Here is a 16,995-nt window from a genome sequence, read left to right as displayed (position 1 = left end):
AATAAATAAATAAATAAATAAATAAATAAATAAATAAATAAATAAATAATTTTTTTTAAGATTTTATTTATTTATTTGACAGAGAGAGACACAGCGAGAGAGGGAACACACACGGGGGAGCAGGAGAGGGAGAAGCAGCTTCCCGCTGAGCAGGGAGCCCAATGTAGGGCTCAATCCCAGGACCCGGGGATCATGACCCGAGCCGAAGGCAGACGTTTAACGGCTGAGCCACACAGGCGCCCCAAATAAATAAAACTCTTTAAAAAAATAACCAATTAGAAAACATGCAAAAAAGGAAACTATTCAGAATAGTAAGAAAACCCATAAGAGATCCAGGACTAAATCAAAGATCCATGTGAATAAAATATAAAAATTCAAAGGCATGAAAGAAAAACAAGTGTAAAGACATATTCCTTGGATGCAAAGAGTCAATATTGAGGATATCAGTACTACCTTTAAGTCAATCTTAGAAATTCAGTGCTCCCCAGTGGATTTTTAAAATTTTTATTTTATTTTTAAAAAAGACTTTATTTATTTATTTATTTAGAGAGAACAGGGAGAAGGGCAGAGGGAGAGGTAAGAGACTCTCAAGCAGACTCTACAATGAGTACAGAGCCTGACTTGGGGCTCGATCTCATAACCCTGAGCTAAAATCAAGAGTCAGATGCTTAACCAACTGATGCTTAACCCAGACGCCCCATCTCCCCAGTGGATTTTTTTTTAAAGATTTTATTTCTTTATTTGACAAAGAGAGAGAGCACAAGCAGGGGGAGCAGCAGAGGGAGAGGGAGAGGGAGAAGCAGGCTCTCCTCTGAGCAGAGAGCCCGACATGGGGCTCCATCCCAGGACCCTGAGATCATGACCTGAGCTGAAAGCAGAAGCTTAACCAACTGAGCCACCCAGGCGCCCCATCCCCAATGGATTTTTAAAAGTAAAGCATGTCAGGGTGCCTGAATGGCTCGGTCAGTACATGTCCTTTCATACATGTCCTTCTAGGACCTTTTCTATACATCTACATATATATATATTTTTTTTTAATAGATTTTATTTGTCAGAGAGAGAGAGAGCACAAGCAGGGGGGAGCGGCAGGCAGGGGGAGAAGCAGGCTCCCTGCTGAGCAGGGAACCCGACTCGGGACTTGATCCCAGGACCCCAGAATCATGACCTGAGCTGAAGGCAGACACTTAACCGAGCCACCAGGCACCCCTACAACCACATATATATTTATATCTACAGCCACACACACACACACACACACACACACACTTACACAAACCCTTTCTTCATTAATAAAAAGCTATTGTGAATATCCTTCTGCTTTTTCATTCAGTGGAAGGTGCTACTATTATCCCCATTTCACAAATGAGAAAACTAAGTCACAGAGAGGTGAAGTTCCTTACCCAAGTTCACACAGCTAGGAAATCACCAAACTGGGATTCTAACCCTGGGTGTCTGGCTCCAGACCCTACCACTATAGGCCTATAAGGGTGAAGCCTGTGATTGAAAGCTTTAAAGGGTTTTGAACAGGGAATTGACATGTTTTATGCTTTAAAAAGATCTTTCTAGATAATGTTTAGAACCGATATGGTAGCATGGGTAGGAGCATGGAGACTAGTTAATTGCTCACACCCAGGGACACATGTTGGTGGTTTGCACTAGAGCAGCAGATGGGGAGAACTGCCAAATCAGGACATATCATGGAGGTATAGCACTTAGGGATTGAATGTGGAATTGCAAAGGGAAAGAAGAGTCATGGGAGACTTGTGAATTTTTGGCCTGAGTAAACAGTAAGAGATAGGGGCATTACTGAACTGGGACACATTGGGGGAATGAGCAGTTTGGGGATAAAATTGAGTTTTGTTTGGTACTTCAAATTTGAGTGCCCATATGACCTCCAAATGGACAATTGAATATACTGAATGTGTTTAGGGAATCGGGTAGGGCTAGAAAGAAAGACCTGTAAGTCATCAGTGTGTTGGAGGTCCTTGGGCAGAGACTGGATGAGATTCCTAGGGAATGAGTGTAGATAGAGCAGAGAATGGAGATGTAGTGACTCTCCTGTGTGGTACTCCTCACAGCAATTTCATACTTATTTCACAATTCCTCTAATTTTTTCATCTCTTACTAGACCAAAGCTCCTAAACTGCAGGGACTGTGATCTCCTTCCCCCACCATTCTATCTAACAACATGGTGCCTGGCCTTCAGCTGGGCTCAAAGAATCAAAGGCATTTTTAAAAGGTGATTTGGCAGTATGAGCAGGGCAGTTGACTCATCAATTCATTTCTAGAACTAGAACCCAGGGCACCTGGGTGGCTCAGTTGGTTAAGCGACGGCCTTCGGCTCAGGTCATGATCCTGGAGTCCCGGGACGGAGTCCCACATCAGGCTCCCTGCTCGGCAGGGAGTCTACTTCTCCCTCTGACCCTCCTCCCTCTCGTGCTCTCTGTCTCTCATTCTCTCTCTCAAATAAATAAAATCTTAAAAAAAAAAAAAATTTAGAACTAGAACCCCAAACATGTTCACATCTGTGCAAAAAGAAGTACATCCAAGGGTGTTTATTGCGACATTATTTGTAATTGTGAAAAATTGGAAACAGATGACCTGCAAAGGGAGCATGGTCAAACAGATTACAATACATTCATATTAGGAAATACTGAGAAAGGGTCCAGCACTGTGGAGAGAGGGTAGGCTCTGGAGCCACACCAGCAGGGTTAGAATCTCAGCTTGGCCACTTTCTAGCTTTTTAATTTTGAGGAATTACCAGAACTTTCTGTGCCTTAGTTTGCTCATTCATGGAATGGAGAATAATAATAGCACTTTCTACTAAGTGAAAAAAGAAGCATCTTATAATAGCCTAACAGAAAAAAAAACATTTGTGGGCGCCTGGGTGGCTCAGTCGTTAAGCGTCTGCCTTCAGCTCAGGTCATGATCCCAGGGTCCTGGGATCGAGTCCCACATCGGGCTCCCTGCTCGGCGGGGTCCTGCTTCTCCCTCTCCCACTCCCCCTGCTTGTGTTCCCTCTCTCGCTGTGTCTCTCTCTGTCAAATAAATAAAATCTTAAAAAAAAAAAAATTTGTGTAAATGTGTGTGTATATGGAAAAAAAAATGTATGTGTATAGCTATGAATACAAATATACATGTAAATGCATAGAAAGGATCAGACAACGGTAACAACCCCAGATAGGGTAAAGAGAGTCGAAGTGAGTTAATGGGAATATTCACACGTTGCTATCAATACTTTTATGTTAATTTTTTTACAACTTTAATATATCAATATATTAGTTGCATAATTAAAATCAATAAAAGGGGGCGCCTGGGTGGCTCAGTCGTTAATCCAGGGTCCCAGGGTCCTGGGATCGTGCCCCACATCGGGCTCCCTGCTCAGCGGGAAGCCTGCTTCTCCTCCCCCTCCCGCTCCCCCTGCTTGTGTTCCCTCTCTCACTGTGCCTCTCTTTGTTAAATAAATAAAATCTTTAAAAAAAAATAAAACCAATAAAGGTGAAGATGAAAGCTGTATATATAAGATACATATATGTAATATGTGATGTGACAGATTATATTTTCCAAAGATGACCATACCAACATATATCCCATTCCACATGCTTTTCTTACAATGTGATACAATGTTGGTTTTCCTCTATCAAGGGTGGGGCTTCATTTCCTTTCTTTGAACCTGAGAGGACATTTGTAACTGCTTGGACCAATAAAATGTGGTAGATGTAATGCTGTCTAACTTTAAAGGCTAAGTTAAAAAAAGAGATAGAGCTTCCACCTAGCTCTATTTCTCTTAAAACACTTGTCCTTGGAAACCAGACCAACGTGGAGAGGTCATGTGTGTATGTTTTTTGGCTAACAGCTCCAGCTAGACCCCCAGCTGACAGCCACGAAAACCCACTGGATATGAGTAAATAATTCTTCCCCATGATTCCAGCTCCTAGCTTTCGAGTCTTCCAGCTGAGGCCCCAGACATTGAGGAGTTAAGATAAACCATTCCCACTATGGCATGTCTGGATTTCTGAACCACAGAAATCATGAGACTTTATATATTTCACATGCATATATATTTTGAAAAAGTACTATCATACACATTTCATTTCTTATTCTTATCACTTGAGTATATCAAAAATACCTTTCCTTATTAATAGATACCTTAGTACAGCATCATTGCTAATGGTTTTCTTTACTGTATATTTTACCATAATTTAACAAACTCTTACTTTTGGACATTTTGGATGCGGCAAATGTTTCCTATTTGGAATTCCTATTTGGAATCACCATTTCAAAGCACATATATGTGCACATATTTTTATGCATATCCTTAAACATTTTGGCTTAATTCTTAAATCTCTATTTCCTGGAGAGAAATTGCCACTGGTTAAAAATAAAATCATCAGCCCAATAAATGTTTATGTAATAGAGTAATATTTAAAACAAGGTTGGGGGGCACCTGGGTGGCTCAGTTGGTTAAGCGACTGCCTTCGGCTCAGGTCATGATCCTGGAGTCCCAGGATCGAGTCCCGCATCCGGCTCCCTGCTCTGCAGGGAGTTTGCTTCTCCCTCTGACCCTCCCCCCCCCTCATGTGCTCTCTGTCTCTCTCATTCTCTCTGTCTCAAATAAATAAATAAAATCTTTAAAAAAATAAAAAAATAAATAAAACAAGGTTGGATCTGTGCCCTTAAGAAACTCACCTTTTGGGGTGCCCGGGTGGCTCAGTCAGTTAAGCGTCCAACTCCTGATTTTGGCTCAGATCATGATCTCAGGGCTATGAGACTGAGCTTCCACCCAGCGTGGAGCCTGCTTAAGATTCTCTCTCCCTCTGCCCCTCACTCTCTCTTTCTTGCTCTCCCTCTCTAAAACAAACAAGCAAAAACTTACCTTTAGCAGGAGAAAGACAGGTGAACAAATAAGGATAATATATAGGATTCCAATATATTGTACGTACACCCATGAGCTTGACCTATGAACAAATTCTCTATTTTGCAAATGCAATAATGCTACAGAAAGTTTCCTTTTATTTGCTGGAGAGCATTTATTACCTGTAACCCAAAACGAGAGCTTCTAATTCAGATTTCATTTGCAGAAAATACACTTTAGGTCCTTTGCTAGTATCATAGTTTAAAGGAATAAAATAAGCACATTGAAGTTTAGTAGACTTTTATGTTGCCAACATACATAGAATTCATAATCCTACAATTGTTAGTCATTGCTATTAATTTTCACTCCAAATTAATTTGGGCTTTCTAGTATTTGTTTCCTTTTTGGGGGAGGGAGGGAGGCTTTCTAGTATTTGCGCCTGACTTAGGTACATGCTCTTAAACTGAAAGCTGAAAACCATGTATAAGAAATGCACGAATATACCCAAGAAGCAAGAACTAAGTAAGAGAGCTCGTTACACACAGATATCTTGCATATCAGACACAGACGACTTGTGTATGGATGGAAATAATTTGGGTTATGGGAGGACTTGCACAGCCAGGATGCTCCCTAACATCACTGGCTTCACACCCGCATTTTCACTTGTGCAGCAGCAACTTGAGTGAGCCTCAGTGCCTTTCTATCCACCATGCTTGGCAACAGGTCCTAGAAGTTAACTGGCAGTCATAAGGGCACATACTTCCTAAACTCTTTGAAGAAACCGTGTAGCAAGGCAAATGTGGAATTTAAGAAACAAAATCACGATTCAATCTTGTACGATGAATGGGAAGCTGAAGAACCGGGTGGGCCACGCAGCGGAGAGTAAAGGGAAAGCCCGGCGTGGTATCTGCGGCTCGGGGGCCACCAGGCGGCGGCCTGAGAGTGTAAGCAGAAATTCCCGACCCGGCGCGGGGACCTGAAACCCCAATTCTTCTTCCACCAGATAGCGGCCGGGAAACAACAGTCCTTTACCACTCCATAGGCGTCAGTATGTCTTCTATGTGCACTACACTCGAATACAAACAGTGAAGCGAGCAGTCCATCAGAAAAACGCGGGTTAAAATTATCCCGGCGGGCGGCGCCGGTAGGAGAAAGCCGGAAGAGACGCCTCGACCACTCTCCAATAAGCCGAGTCCTCTCCTCCGCTGCCTCCCGCAGCCGTGGGCGCGGGCCGTGCCGGGTCACACTCGGGATCGGAGTGCTGGGCTGCAGTGAAGCGTTGGCCAAGGGACGCTGCTACCCAGCACCAGTCGCGACCTCGGCGACCGCGAGTCGACCCCGGGCCGGAAGTGACGCAACTGCACTGAGCACTTCCGGAGCTGCGGAGACCGCTCCGCGGGAGGAAGGAGCGCGGGCCTTGACCGGCGTCGGCCCGTCGCCTCCGCCCGCCGCGTCTACGTCTGTGTCTGAAACCTCTGGCCCGGCCGGACCCGGTCTGGCCCGCCGGGGCTCAGCGGCCGCGGGCTGCGGCTCCCGGTAAGTGTGCGGCGCGGGTCGCGGCCTTGTTTACCCAGGCGGGCCGGGGAGGGGGGTGGGCTCTCCGCGCGCCTCCGCCTTCGTCGCCGCCCGCGAGGCCCCGGTGCCCCCGGCCGCCGGTTCCGCGTCTCAGCGCCCAGCGCCGCCCGCGGAGGGGCGGCTGAAGGCTACCACCGGGGCGGGCTGGCTCCTGGCGTTTCTCCGTTTTTCCTCCTCCCGCCGTCTTCACAGCTCCCGGAGAGGTCGGAGGCCAGCGCCTCTGACCGACTGGCGCCGGCGCATCTTGGCCCTCCCCACCCGGCGCGCCGGGGATACGCGCCGCCTCCGGGGCTTCTCACTCTGGTCATCGTTCGGAGCCCTCGCAGTGCCACCCGCACAGTTAGTTAACGCTCGCCTGCGAAGGGTCCCCCTGCGCGTGGGCTCCGTGTCCTCGCGACTGTCCCTGCGCCTCGGTAGAAACGTGCGGCCCAGGAGCTGCGCCGCCGTCTCGCCGGACGCTGCTGTGCTAGCGGCGGGAGAGACAGCCGTGTTGTCGGATGACTTCACTTCTGTACTGATTGTTGCTCTGTCCCGTAGAACTTTCTGCCACAACCGACATATTCTATACTTACGTTCTTAAGTAGGGTAGCCACTAGCTACACGTGGCTATTGAACATTTGACTTATGGCTAGTGAGACTGAAAAACCAAATTTTAGGTTTTTATTTTTAAGTCAAATTTTAATAACTACATGGGGCTAGTGGCTACCGTATTCGAGTGTAGGGTTTTGGAAAGTTACTGGTTTATATTTTAAAAGTGCTAAGTAGTTTTCTTCGGAGATGTAGCGTTAGTAAATGACCATTCAGAGCCAAATATTATGTCTGGAGTAAACATCTTCAGAGTCGCCAAAAAGTGTTTTCGTCAACTTTAAACTGAGAGAGAAGTCTTCAGTTTGGATCCTTTAGCCCAGGGAGGGTGTCAACGTCTCCTGAACACGTGACTTTGGCGGGGGGGGGGTAATTTCTATTACTCCTTTTCTGTGTGGGGTGGAGGGATAATATTTAACATCCAAAGGAAATCAAAGCGTTGTCATCAGTTCTTTTAATAAGGTAATAACATTCTGGCCCCTTTGAACAATGTCAGCACTCTTTCGAGTGGAATTAGGGATATTTAACTTTGAAAAGATTAAAAATTAAGTTTTTATTTAAATCTGGACCTATGGGCGCCTGGGTGGCTCAGTTGTTAAGCGATTGCCTTCAGCTCAGGTCATGATCCTGGAGTCCCAGGATCGAGTCCCGCATTGGGCTCTCTGCTCAGCGGGGAGTCTGCTTCTCCCTCTGACCCTCCCCCCTCTCATGTACTCTCTCTCTCATATAAATAAGTAAATAAATAAATCTTTAAATCTAGACCTAGAACTCCCACTAAGTATGAAATCACTTTCTCTTTTTTTGGAGGGGAGGGGAATATGAAGTTTTCTCCTGCTTCTTGAGTATTTAGTTGGTGAGAAGCCTATGGGCAACCTCTAGGTTCAAATCCTGGGGGAAAATCCAGAGAAAGTGGAAAGCATGGTCTTCTGTTTGTTATGATTCTGAAGGTAGCTTTGTGGATAGTATTAGGTTCTCTGGGAGGGTGGTGGGGAGTCCCTGTAGCCAATGGATCTGGTGGAAGTATTGACTCTGGGTAATACCGGTTACCAGCAGTATGATCCTGGCAAGTCGCTTAACCTTTTTGAACTGTGGTTTTCTCATTTGTAAGAAGGGGATGAGAGCCACTTTGTAGGGTTGTGAAAATTTAATGAGAATGAGTCAAACCTGCAATTGGCTCTCACTAAATGAGAGCTAATATTGGTAGTGAAATTTTGTAGATGGGAGCAATATTTATGAATTTTATTTGCCCAATAAGCAGTACCTTAAATAATATACAGGTAAAAGAAAAAAGATTTTTAAAAATCAGTTGTTCTCTACTATTTTAGATCTTCCATAATCATTGTTTGGACTTTGATTTTCATTTGGTTTATATTTACCTATGTTTGAAGTATTTTTTTGGAAGTTATAAGTTTTAGTTTTCCAAGAAATCCTTTTTTTTTTTTTTTAAGGAGTTTATTTATTTATTTGTCAAAGACAGAGAGGTACAGAGGGAAAGAGCACAAACAGGGGGAGCAGCAGGCAGAGGGAGAAGCAGGCTCCCTGCTGAGCAAGGAGTCCAATGCGGGACTCAATCCCAGGACCCTGGGATCATGACCTGAGCCGAAGGCAGACGCTTTACCGACTGAGCCACCCAGGCATCCCAAGTTTTCTGAGAAATCCTAAAGGATAAAGAAATAGACATAAGATTTCTAATTGAATAAGCAAGTAGCCTTGCTTACTTATTTAGTCTTGAATAGTGAGATCTGTATCTCTGAGCAGGTCAGATGGCCTTTGAGCATGTCAGAAGAGAGGCGGCACACGGGTATTAATATTGCCTAGTGGGCATCCTATTGGGGACACTTTTATTTCAAAATAATTTTTTCATGAGTAAAGTGAGATCTGAAATATTGGCAATATTTTGTGTTAGATTATCATCATGGAAGTGACTTTATACTAAAAATCTCATTTTAAGTCAGTTCCAGTTTACTTTGTCCACTTTGTAACATTTAGGATTGAAATTGTGATAGTAATTTAGGGAATCTGAACCATAGGAGTAAGGTGGTGGGTTTTCAAAGTAAGGGAGGGAATTGGGTACCTATTTACATTACCGGTATTCTAGGTTAAATAATTATTGGCTGTTTACTTTGAATATTTTCTTTTTTAGAAGGCCATGTAACTCTTTTCAATATGACATACATGTTTCTGTGGGACTTACAAGAAAATAATTTCATAGTTACTCTGGTCCCTTGCTGCTTATCCTTTTAAATGTCTTTGTTTATTAAAAAATAAATTTGCAAAACCAGAGTACCAACTTCAAAAATATAAATAGAATTTTCTCTTTTCATTTCAGATGGAAATTATATGACAGAATATTTGGGGTGACATCTTGAAAGATCTTCAAGAATTCAGGTATTTTTAATTTAAAGATTAATTTTTTCTCCTAAGGGAAAAGTACCGTAGTTCGTTTGTAATTAGGTGGTTCTACCATATAAAATAATTTGTTAAAAGTCAAACTGCAAATATTACATTACTGCTCTCTCATTAACGTGATTCTAAAAAAACTGGGCATTTATGGTTAGCATGTCAAACTTAGATTCACTGATATTTTTATATTAAAAGGTGGCTCTGTAGTCCTTTAGACTGGTTATTCACTACCCGTTCTTTTTTTTTTAACACGTTCATTTTAATGTGTTTTAAAATAATTTTTAAAGATTTTATTTATTTATTTGACAGAGAGAGATAGCTAGAGCAGGAACACAAGCAGGGGTAGTGGGAGAGGGAGAAGCAGGCTTCCCACCGAGCAGGGAGCCCGATGTAGGGCTCGATCCCAGGACCCCGGGATCATGACCTGAGCCGAAGGCAGACGCTTAATGACTGAGCCACCCAGATGCCCCTAATGTGTTTTAATTTTTATTTCTTGTCTTAATTATGGTTGATTTTTTGAGAGATTATCCATTTCTTTTTTTTTTAAGATTATTTTATGTATTCATTTTATTTTTAAAGATTTTATTTATTTATTTGACAGAGAGCAAGCACAAGCAGGGGGAGCAGCAGGCAGAGGGCAAGGGAGAAGCAGGCTCCCTGCTGAGCAAGGAGCCCAATGCGGGACTCGATTCCAGGACCCTGGGATCATGACCTGAACCAAAGGCAGACGTTTAACTGACTGAGCCACGCAGGCACCCCTAGATTATTTTATTCTTTTTAGAGAGAGAAAGCTCGCACAGTGAGAGCAGGGGGGCGGGCAGAGGGAGAGAATCTCAGGCATACTCCCTGCTGATCTCACGACCCTGAGATCATGACCTGAACCCAAATCAAGAGTTGGACACTTGGGGCGCCTGGGTGGCTCAGTCGTTAAGCGTCTGCCTTCGGCTCGGGTCATGATCCCAGGGTTCTGGGATTGAGCCCCGCATCGGGCTCTCTGCTCAGCGGGGAGCCTGCTTCTCCCTCTCCCACCCCGCCTGCTTGTGTTCCCTCTCTCACTGTCTCTCTCTGTCAAATAAATAAATAAAATCTTTAAAAAAAATAAAAGTGTTGGACACTTAACCGACTGAGCCACCTCTTGAGAGCTTAACTATTTCAAATAGACTTTATAAATACTTTTGTATTTAATCCAGATTTGGTTATGTAAGTTATTTACATACCATCCAATCCAGATGCTCTTGCATTTTAAAGTCCTATTAGTTTTTAGATTTAAATCACTATTTAAGGGACGCCTGGGTGGCTCACTGGGTTAAGCATCTGTCTTCAGCTCAGGTCATGATCCCAAAGTCCTGGGGTTGAGTCCCAGATTGGGCTCCTTGCTCAGCGGGGAGCCTGCTTCTCCCTCTGCTGTTGCTCCCCCTGCTTGTGCGCTCTCTCTCTCTCTGACAAATAAATAAAATCTTTTTTAAAAAAATCACTATTTAATACTGTTTCTTGCAGATGATTGCTTGAAACAGTACTTGTGCAGAAAAGTTAATGGGTATTTGCCAAAATCTTCTCTGTATATCTGTTGTTTTCCTTTGCTATTGGATCAATTTCTTTGTGTCAAAGTACCCCTTTTAAAGAACCAGTAGAATCCTTTAAAACTGAAAAATCAGTTAACTTTGCAGACTAGAGGAGGTTGTTGAAGAGCTTTGTGTCTTTCATTTTCTTTACTAACCATGCACCTGTTTTCCAGATATCTGAGAGTTATGTCTGTGAAACAGTGGTATTCTTTTCCTAGACATTATAGTAGAAAGGAATTGTGTCATTTGTGTACCGTCTATGTCACTTCCCAGTGGGGCATAATTAGCAAAGAGATTTTAAATTTTGGTAGCTCAACCTTTAGGTTGCTTCCCTTGTGGGCCTCCAACTGTGGGGATGTGCCTCTTTCTTAAGGACTCCTGCAGGAAGGATAAATCCTTGGGAATTTGACCCTTTGGCATGGAGTAAATGGCCTTCCTGACTCTTTCATGCCAGGCCCTTCATGTGCAGTTACCATTATTAGCTGCTTCTGCTTGTCAAGGAATGAGTTTTCCTTAGATAAGCCTGGTCAGGGAGATGATGGTGTTTCCAATATGAGACCAGAGTTGGAATAGGCCATAATGGGGATAGGACCAGGCTATGCCATTTTGATTCTTCAGTGGTTACTGTTATAACTTCTCATAGTGAAAGTAAGTAACACTTATTTTTTTCTTTTCCTTCCTTAGAGGACAAAAAACACTAATGCATTTGAGAAAGTGGTAAAGTTTGGGGGGAGGGAAAAAAACTGCTTTCCTGATCTGCAACTTGGCTGGATGCTAAGATGTCTGTGGACATGAATAGCCAGGGGTCTGACAGCAATGAAGAGGACTATGACCCAAATTGTGAGGAGGAAGAAGAGGATGAGGACCCTGGGGACATAGAGGACTATTACGTGGGAGTAGCCAGCGATGTGGAGCAGCAGGGGGCCGACGCCTTTGATCCTGAGGAGTACCAGTTCACCTGTTTGACCTACAAGGAGTCCGAGGGTGCCCTCAATGAGCACATGACCAGCTTAGCCTCTGTCCTAAAGGTGAGCAGTGTTGTCAATTTCAAGTGTAATTCCCCCAATTAAATCTAAATACAAGCTGTTGCTAACTGATGTCTCCTCCAGACTGATTGAATGAATGGCACTGTAGTGAAACTAAATTTAGGTATGCGTTGTATTAGTTGGACATTTGATGCTTTACTTTGTTTTCTAAAATATGCATATTTAAGGCTCTCAAATTCCCAAGTTACTAAGAATTAGGAAGGATGGGGTGGATTCAGGATAGACTGGAAATACATAGAAGCAGAATTATGTAGATTAACACTGGTTTCAGAAAGTGAGTCTTATAAAACTTTATGAGGTAAGATAAGATTAGCCTCAGAATCACCATCCTCCATATAACCATGTGTGAATTTCTGGCAAATGTCTTGAGAGGTACCCAGAATGTGCCCTGAATAATCAGTGCCTTTGGGCTAATTGAACTCCATTGTTTCATATACTAATATCTAATGTTGAAAGAGATTTTAGCTTGTATTTCCTTGATTTTGGGGGTGTTATATGGAAACTTTAAAGAGTTAGTTATTCCAGCAAGAATCTTATTTTTAACACAAAATTAGTATGCTTTTCAATCTTGCACCTCAGGCGGGTTATTGTCCTTACCATGTACGTTTTGTGCTATGTAATATTAGACTAGTACATAGTCCACTCACATAAAACACTATGTACTATGAATATTTTTATGGTCATTTAGACAATTTCCCAGCATGTTTCTTTCTCCTCTAATGTTGGCCATTATGTGAAAGTGGGGACATTTCTCTTATTTCATTGCCCTTCCTTCAGGAACTGTTATATGGATCTTGTTATCTGCTTAAATTGAAGGTCAAGGGCACATTGGCATGATTTTAACCAAGTAATTTTCTTGTTGGTATTTAAATGGAAGTAACTAAGGTATGCCGTGTGTGATTTCTCTAAAAGCTACTTTATCTACTAGTTTAGGGATTTTTTTTTTCCCCAGGTGGTCAGCGAAGGCTCACTAATACCTTCGATTTGGATATTCAGGGCTTTATTAGCAACTAGTGGGAAGTTGTAATCTACAGCTTTTTTTGTGACTCGCTCCTGGGAGGGTTGCAGACTTCCTCTCTTGTGGTCAGAAAACTGTGAAGAATGGAGACCCATTGGAACCTCTGGATTTGGGATTTCTACCCCATAGCTTTAGCAAAGCTGCTGGGACCTCTGTTTCCAGAGGATATTTCCTTGCTGGAAAAGGCATCAGATCTCTTCCTCACAATGCACACACCTCTCTATCTGGTCAACTAGTTTCTTTTGCTTTAACCATTTTGTCAGGTTATACACAGTGTTGGTATTTAAAATTAGAAAAGGTATCATCAGGTGTGGCTACGTGCTGGACAGTTTCAGTTGACTAAGTTCATCAGATGTTCTCATCTGTGCATAAGAATTCTGTTCCATCTGTGCTGACTTTCCTACCCTGCTGGAGACAGCTGAGGGGCCCAGACACCTATCCTTTTTTTTTAATTGTGGTAAAATACATGTAACATAAAATTTACCCATTTTACATTTTTCCTTGCTGTTAAGCTGATATAGGGTCAGCCCTCTGGAAAGTCTTCTCCCCATTTTAGAAAGCCCTCCCTTTCCTTCCTCATCTTTTATACCTTGAGGGCTCCTTCAGAGTCTAGCTTGTACTTTTCCTGAGTGAGCCTTCTTGAGACCCCTACAGCACAGTGGTTGTACCCTCCTTTCTTCTCGGTGCCTGAACATTACAACTCATGTATATTAGAGTACATACTGCAGTCTTTGGACCGCTTTGTGTTGTTTTACCTTTCCATGTATTTTTGCCTGATCTCTCCAACTAGATTGTCACTTCATGGAGGGCAGAAACTGCTTTATACCTTTTCTCCCCATCATTCCTGTCACAATGTTTCATCCATAGTAGGTGTTGAATAGTTTCTTGGATACTGTGAATTTTGTCAGCTGTTGATGACAATAGCTGATGCTGCTGTGAACTAGATTCCCTAGTCCGTCTACTGTACATCCTTCTCTGCTATTAGGAAAAGGCATTGTTCTGACCCTCAAGATCATGAAAGGAAGGAGCAAAACGAACTTGGTATAGAGAGGAAGAAATAAAAAGAGATGGAAGAAAGTTGAAACACTAGGAAAGGGTTAAAGAGAAAATGGGGCAAAGGGGAAAATAGTCCATGAAAATTTAGATCACGGTAGAAGATAGATTTTTCCCCCCTCCCTAGACCTCACTGAGAAGCATGCTAATAACCATTTTCTTTCTGGGGCAAGGCAGCAAGGGTCCTGGCTCTTTTGGTGGCTTGGCTGCACATAAAGGGACTCAGTGGTGTTTTAAGTAGTTTGAGAATTTGACCAAAGAGGCTAGGCAAAAACAGCTTGGTTAAGGGTAAAGGAGAGGGAATCACATACGATCTTCCTTTTTCAGGCTGGCTAAAAACTTAACATTTTTATTTTTGTAATTAATATTTTATGAGATGAGAGGGAATACTTTACGTGCTACATTTACAGAACAGTGTTTATTGGTGCTTTGGCTATTCTAGCTCCCCTGTTGCATGTGTATCTGAGAGTGGAGATCAGTGGTGATCATGGTGCTGTTTGTACAACTCTGTGACATATCAAGATACTTAATTCTTTCATATGATTTAGGTGCTATGTGGCTGGTAGAAAATATGACATGTATATGGTTTAAAATTATAGCCATATGAACAGTTGTTTATGAATGAAAGCTAAGTTTGAGGACTGGCTTGACTTTTTCACTGATACTCGTCTGTTTTACTTGTTTTGTTTGTGTGTTGGCAGTTACCTATGGATGAGCCATTGTCTAGCATAAAATTAAGCCTTTTGTTGCCTTTTGAGATTTGATGTCTCTTAAATATTAAAATTCCAGTTGTCTGGGACACTGGGTTTTTGGTTTAGTGAGGGCGCCTGGTGTCAAGGTAACTTCCTGTATGTGTTGGAAGACAAGTCCATGAGTAAGATCATTAATTGAGAAAGGAAAGTGCCCAGGAAATCAGATTAAGGGCTAAGGATAGACAACAGAGAAAATGCTTATCTGTTATTGGAGGAAACTACTGGTGTTCAAATAATGGCAAAACAGAAGCATTGTTTTTAGAATGAACTGTCATCTTACACAGATAGGATACAGTTGACCCTTGTACAATGATGGGGATTAGGGGTGCCAACCCCCACACTGCCAAAAATATGCATATAACTTTTGACTCCCCCAGAACTTAATACTAGTAGTTTACTGTTGACTGGAAGCCTTACCAATAACAGTCAACACATACTCTGTATGTTACATGTATTACATACCAGATTCTTACAATAAAGTAAGCTAGTGAAAAGAAAATGTTAAGAAAGTCATAAGGAAAAGCCATTTACAGTACAGTATTGTAAAAAAAATTGTAAGTGGCTCTGTACGGTTCAAACCCATGTTGTTCAAGTGTCAACTGTAGTCATTAGAGATTAGATGATTGCCAGGTGAGTTATTATATTGTAGGAGGGGGAAAATCTCTGGTAAATATTTGTCATGATTGTGTATGTCTTTAGGTCTTAAAGAAAGTCTTCAAGGAAAACAAAGCTAACTTTTTAAAACCCTGTATTTTCATATGAAACTCACACAAAGACTATTTGATTGTTATAGATGAGAGAGGCCTTTTCTTTGAACAGACATTTTTATTGCAAAATATGTAGTAGTTAGTCAAGAAGAATTTTGTCATTCAGTGAATCCTGTTAGTGCTGTTCTGTGAAACTCCTGAGGCATTTGCAATCAAGCTGCCCAGATATTCCAGGCTGGCTTTCATTGGTGATGGGCCAGAGGAGTCTCCCGCATGCTACTCTTTGAGCAGCATGCTAGGGGTGTGGGCAGGAGAGGAGGAATGTGATTCAGGGCCCCACCCAAACACATAAGAAAGGAGAAGAAATAGTCCATTTTGGGCTAGATCTAGTCTAATGGAGCCAAAGTGAGCTCTCGGAGCTTTGTGTTGCAGGAGATCCTTCAAGGTGGAGTAGAAGGGCAGTGCAGGTAACACGAGTCAAGTCCAAGCCCCACGGGTTAATAAGCATGGGGGTGGGAAAGTTACCTTCTGAGCTAAAGCAGGAGACTAAGAAGTATAGGTTAAAGGGAGTAAAATGTGGAGGATTGTGAATGAAGCCTGGGGTGTCTTTGCTATTGGATTTTTTAAACTTCTTCATTGCTGAACTGCGGCTGTTCACTTCTTAAGCCTTGTGTTCCCCCAGATAGGATTGGAGAAATAAGCTGGCTATAATGAGTGTTTCTAGTTCTTGCTTTATGAATTTCTGTATTAACTACAGTAGAGCTGGGAAAGAATACTTTATTCTGCCACCCTCTTGCTTGAATTTATTTTAAAATCTAGTATTTGATATTCAGCAAAATGTGGCTGGAAAATGTTTTGTGATTCTTTTTCTGTGGATCAATTTTCCCCTTTGTGGATGAATCATAATTAGTTTTCAGGGCTTCTGACTCCAAGTACAGAAGTCTTTATAGTTTCGTGTTCAAAACAATCTATTTCTATGCATTTGGTACTGGTAACATGAGCAATTGATGTTCTTCACAAAATACCTTATATTTAGTCTTAAGTGGTACCAAGTTTTTGTATAATATCTGGAAAAGACTTTAATTTTACTTATTACGTCAACTTTTTTGTATCCTGATATAGCAGGATTTTAGACCATTTCATTTTTATTTATGTATTTGTTAATGGTAATTGTTGTTTTTTTATTACTATTAAGGGGAAAGTATCCTCAAGCTGGGCCTGGTAACACTGAGTGTTTATGTGTTGAGAAGCCATCTCATTTCTATTTTTATGACCTGATGTCAGGTTTCTTTGCATGCCTGTATCTCAATAGAATCTAAATTAAATTCCTTTGTTTCAGATAGCTGGTTGTTAGTGGGTGTGTTGACATACTTCATGATGCCTTTAGTCTGGAAATCTAATGTGCATTTTACTGATGTACAAATTTATTTTTAAAAGGG

General features: G+C 42.1%; 1 protein-coding gene across 2 annotated transcripts in view; it reads left to right on the top strand.

Annotated features, from left to right (window-relative positions):
• The first annotated feature begins 6,223 nt into the window (after window positions 1-6,223).
• ARIH2 (ariadne RBR E3 ubiquitin protein ligase 2) overlaps window positions 6,224-16,995 on the top strand; it is a 48,643-nt gene continuing 37,871 nt past the window's right edge. Inside the window, exons 1-3 of one of the 2 annotated variants that reach the window (XM_034998074.1) lie at window positions 6,224-6,391; window positions 9,345-9,403; window positions 11,665-12,008. In XM_034998074.1, the coding sequence (XP_034853965.1) occupies window positions 11,760-12,008 (249 nt within the window). In that variant the 5' untranslated portion in view covers window positions 6,224-6,391; window positions 9,345-9,403; window positions 11,665-11,759. Of the gene's footprint in view, window positions 6,392-9,344; window positions 9,404-11,664; window positions 12,009-16,995 lie in introns of those variants that run through there. The other variant, XM_034998075.1, reaches the window with a different exon arrangement.

This window comes from Mirounga leonina, unplaced genomic scaffold (genome assembly GCF_011800145.1).
Source record: "Mirounga leonina isolate KUSES-001 unplaced genomic scaffold, KU_Mleo_1.0 Mir_94, whole genome shotgun sequence".
NCBI lineage: Eukaryota > Metazoa > Chordata > Mammalia > Carnivora > Phocidae > Mirounga > Mirounga leonina.
This window is presented reverse-complemented; position numbering and strand designations above follow the sequence as displayed.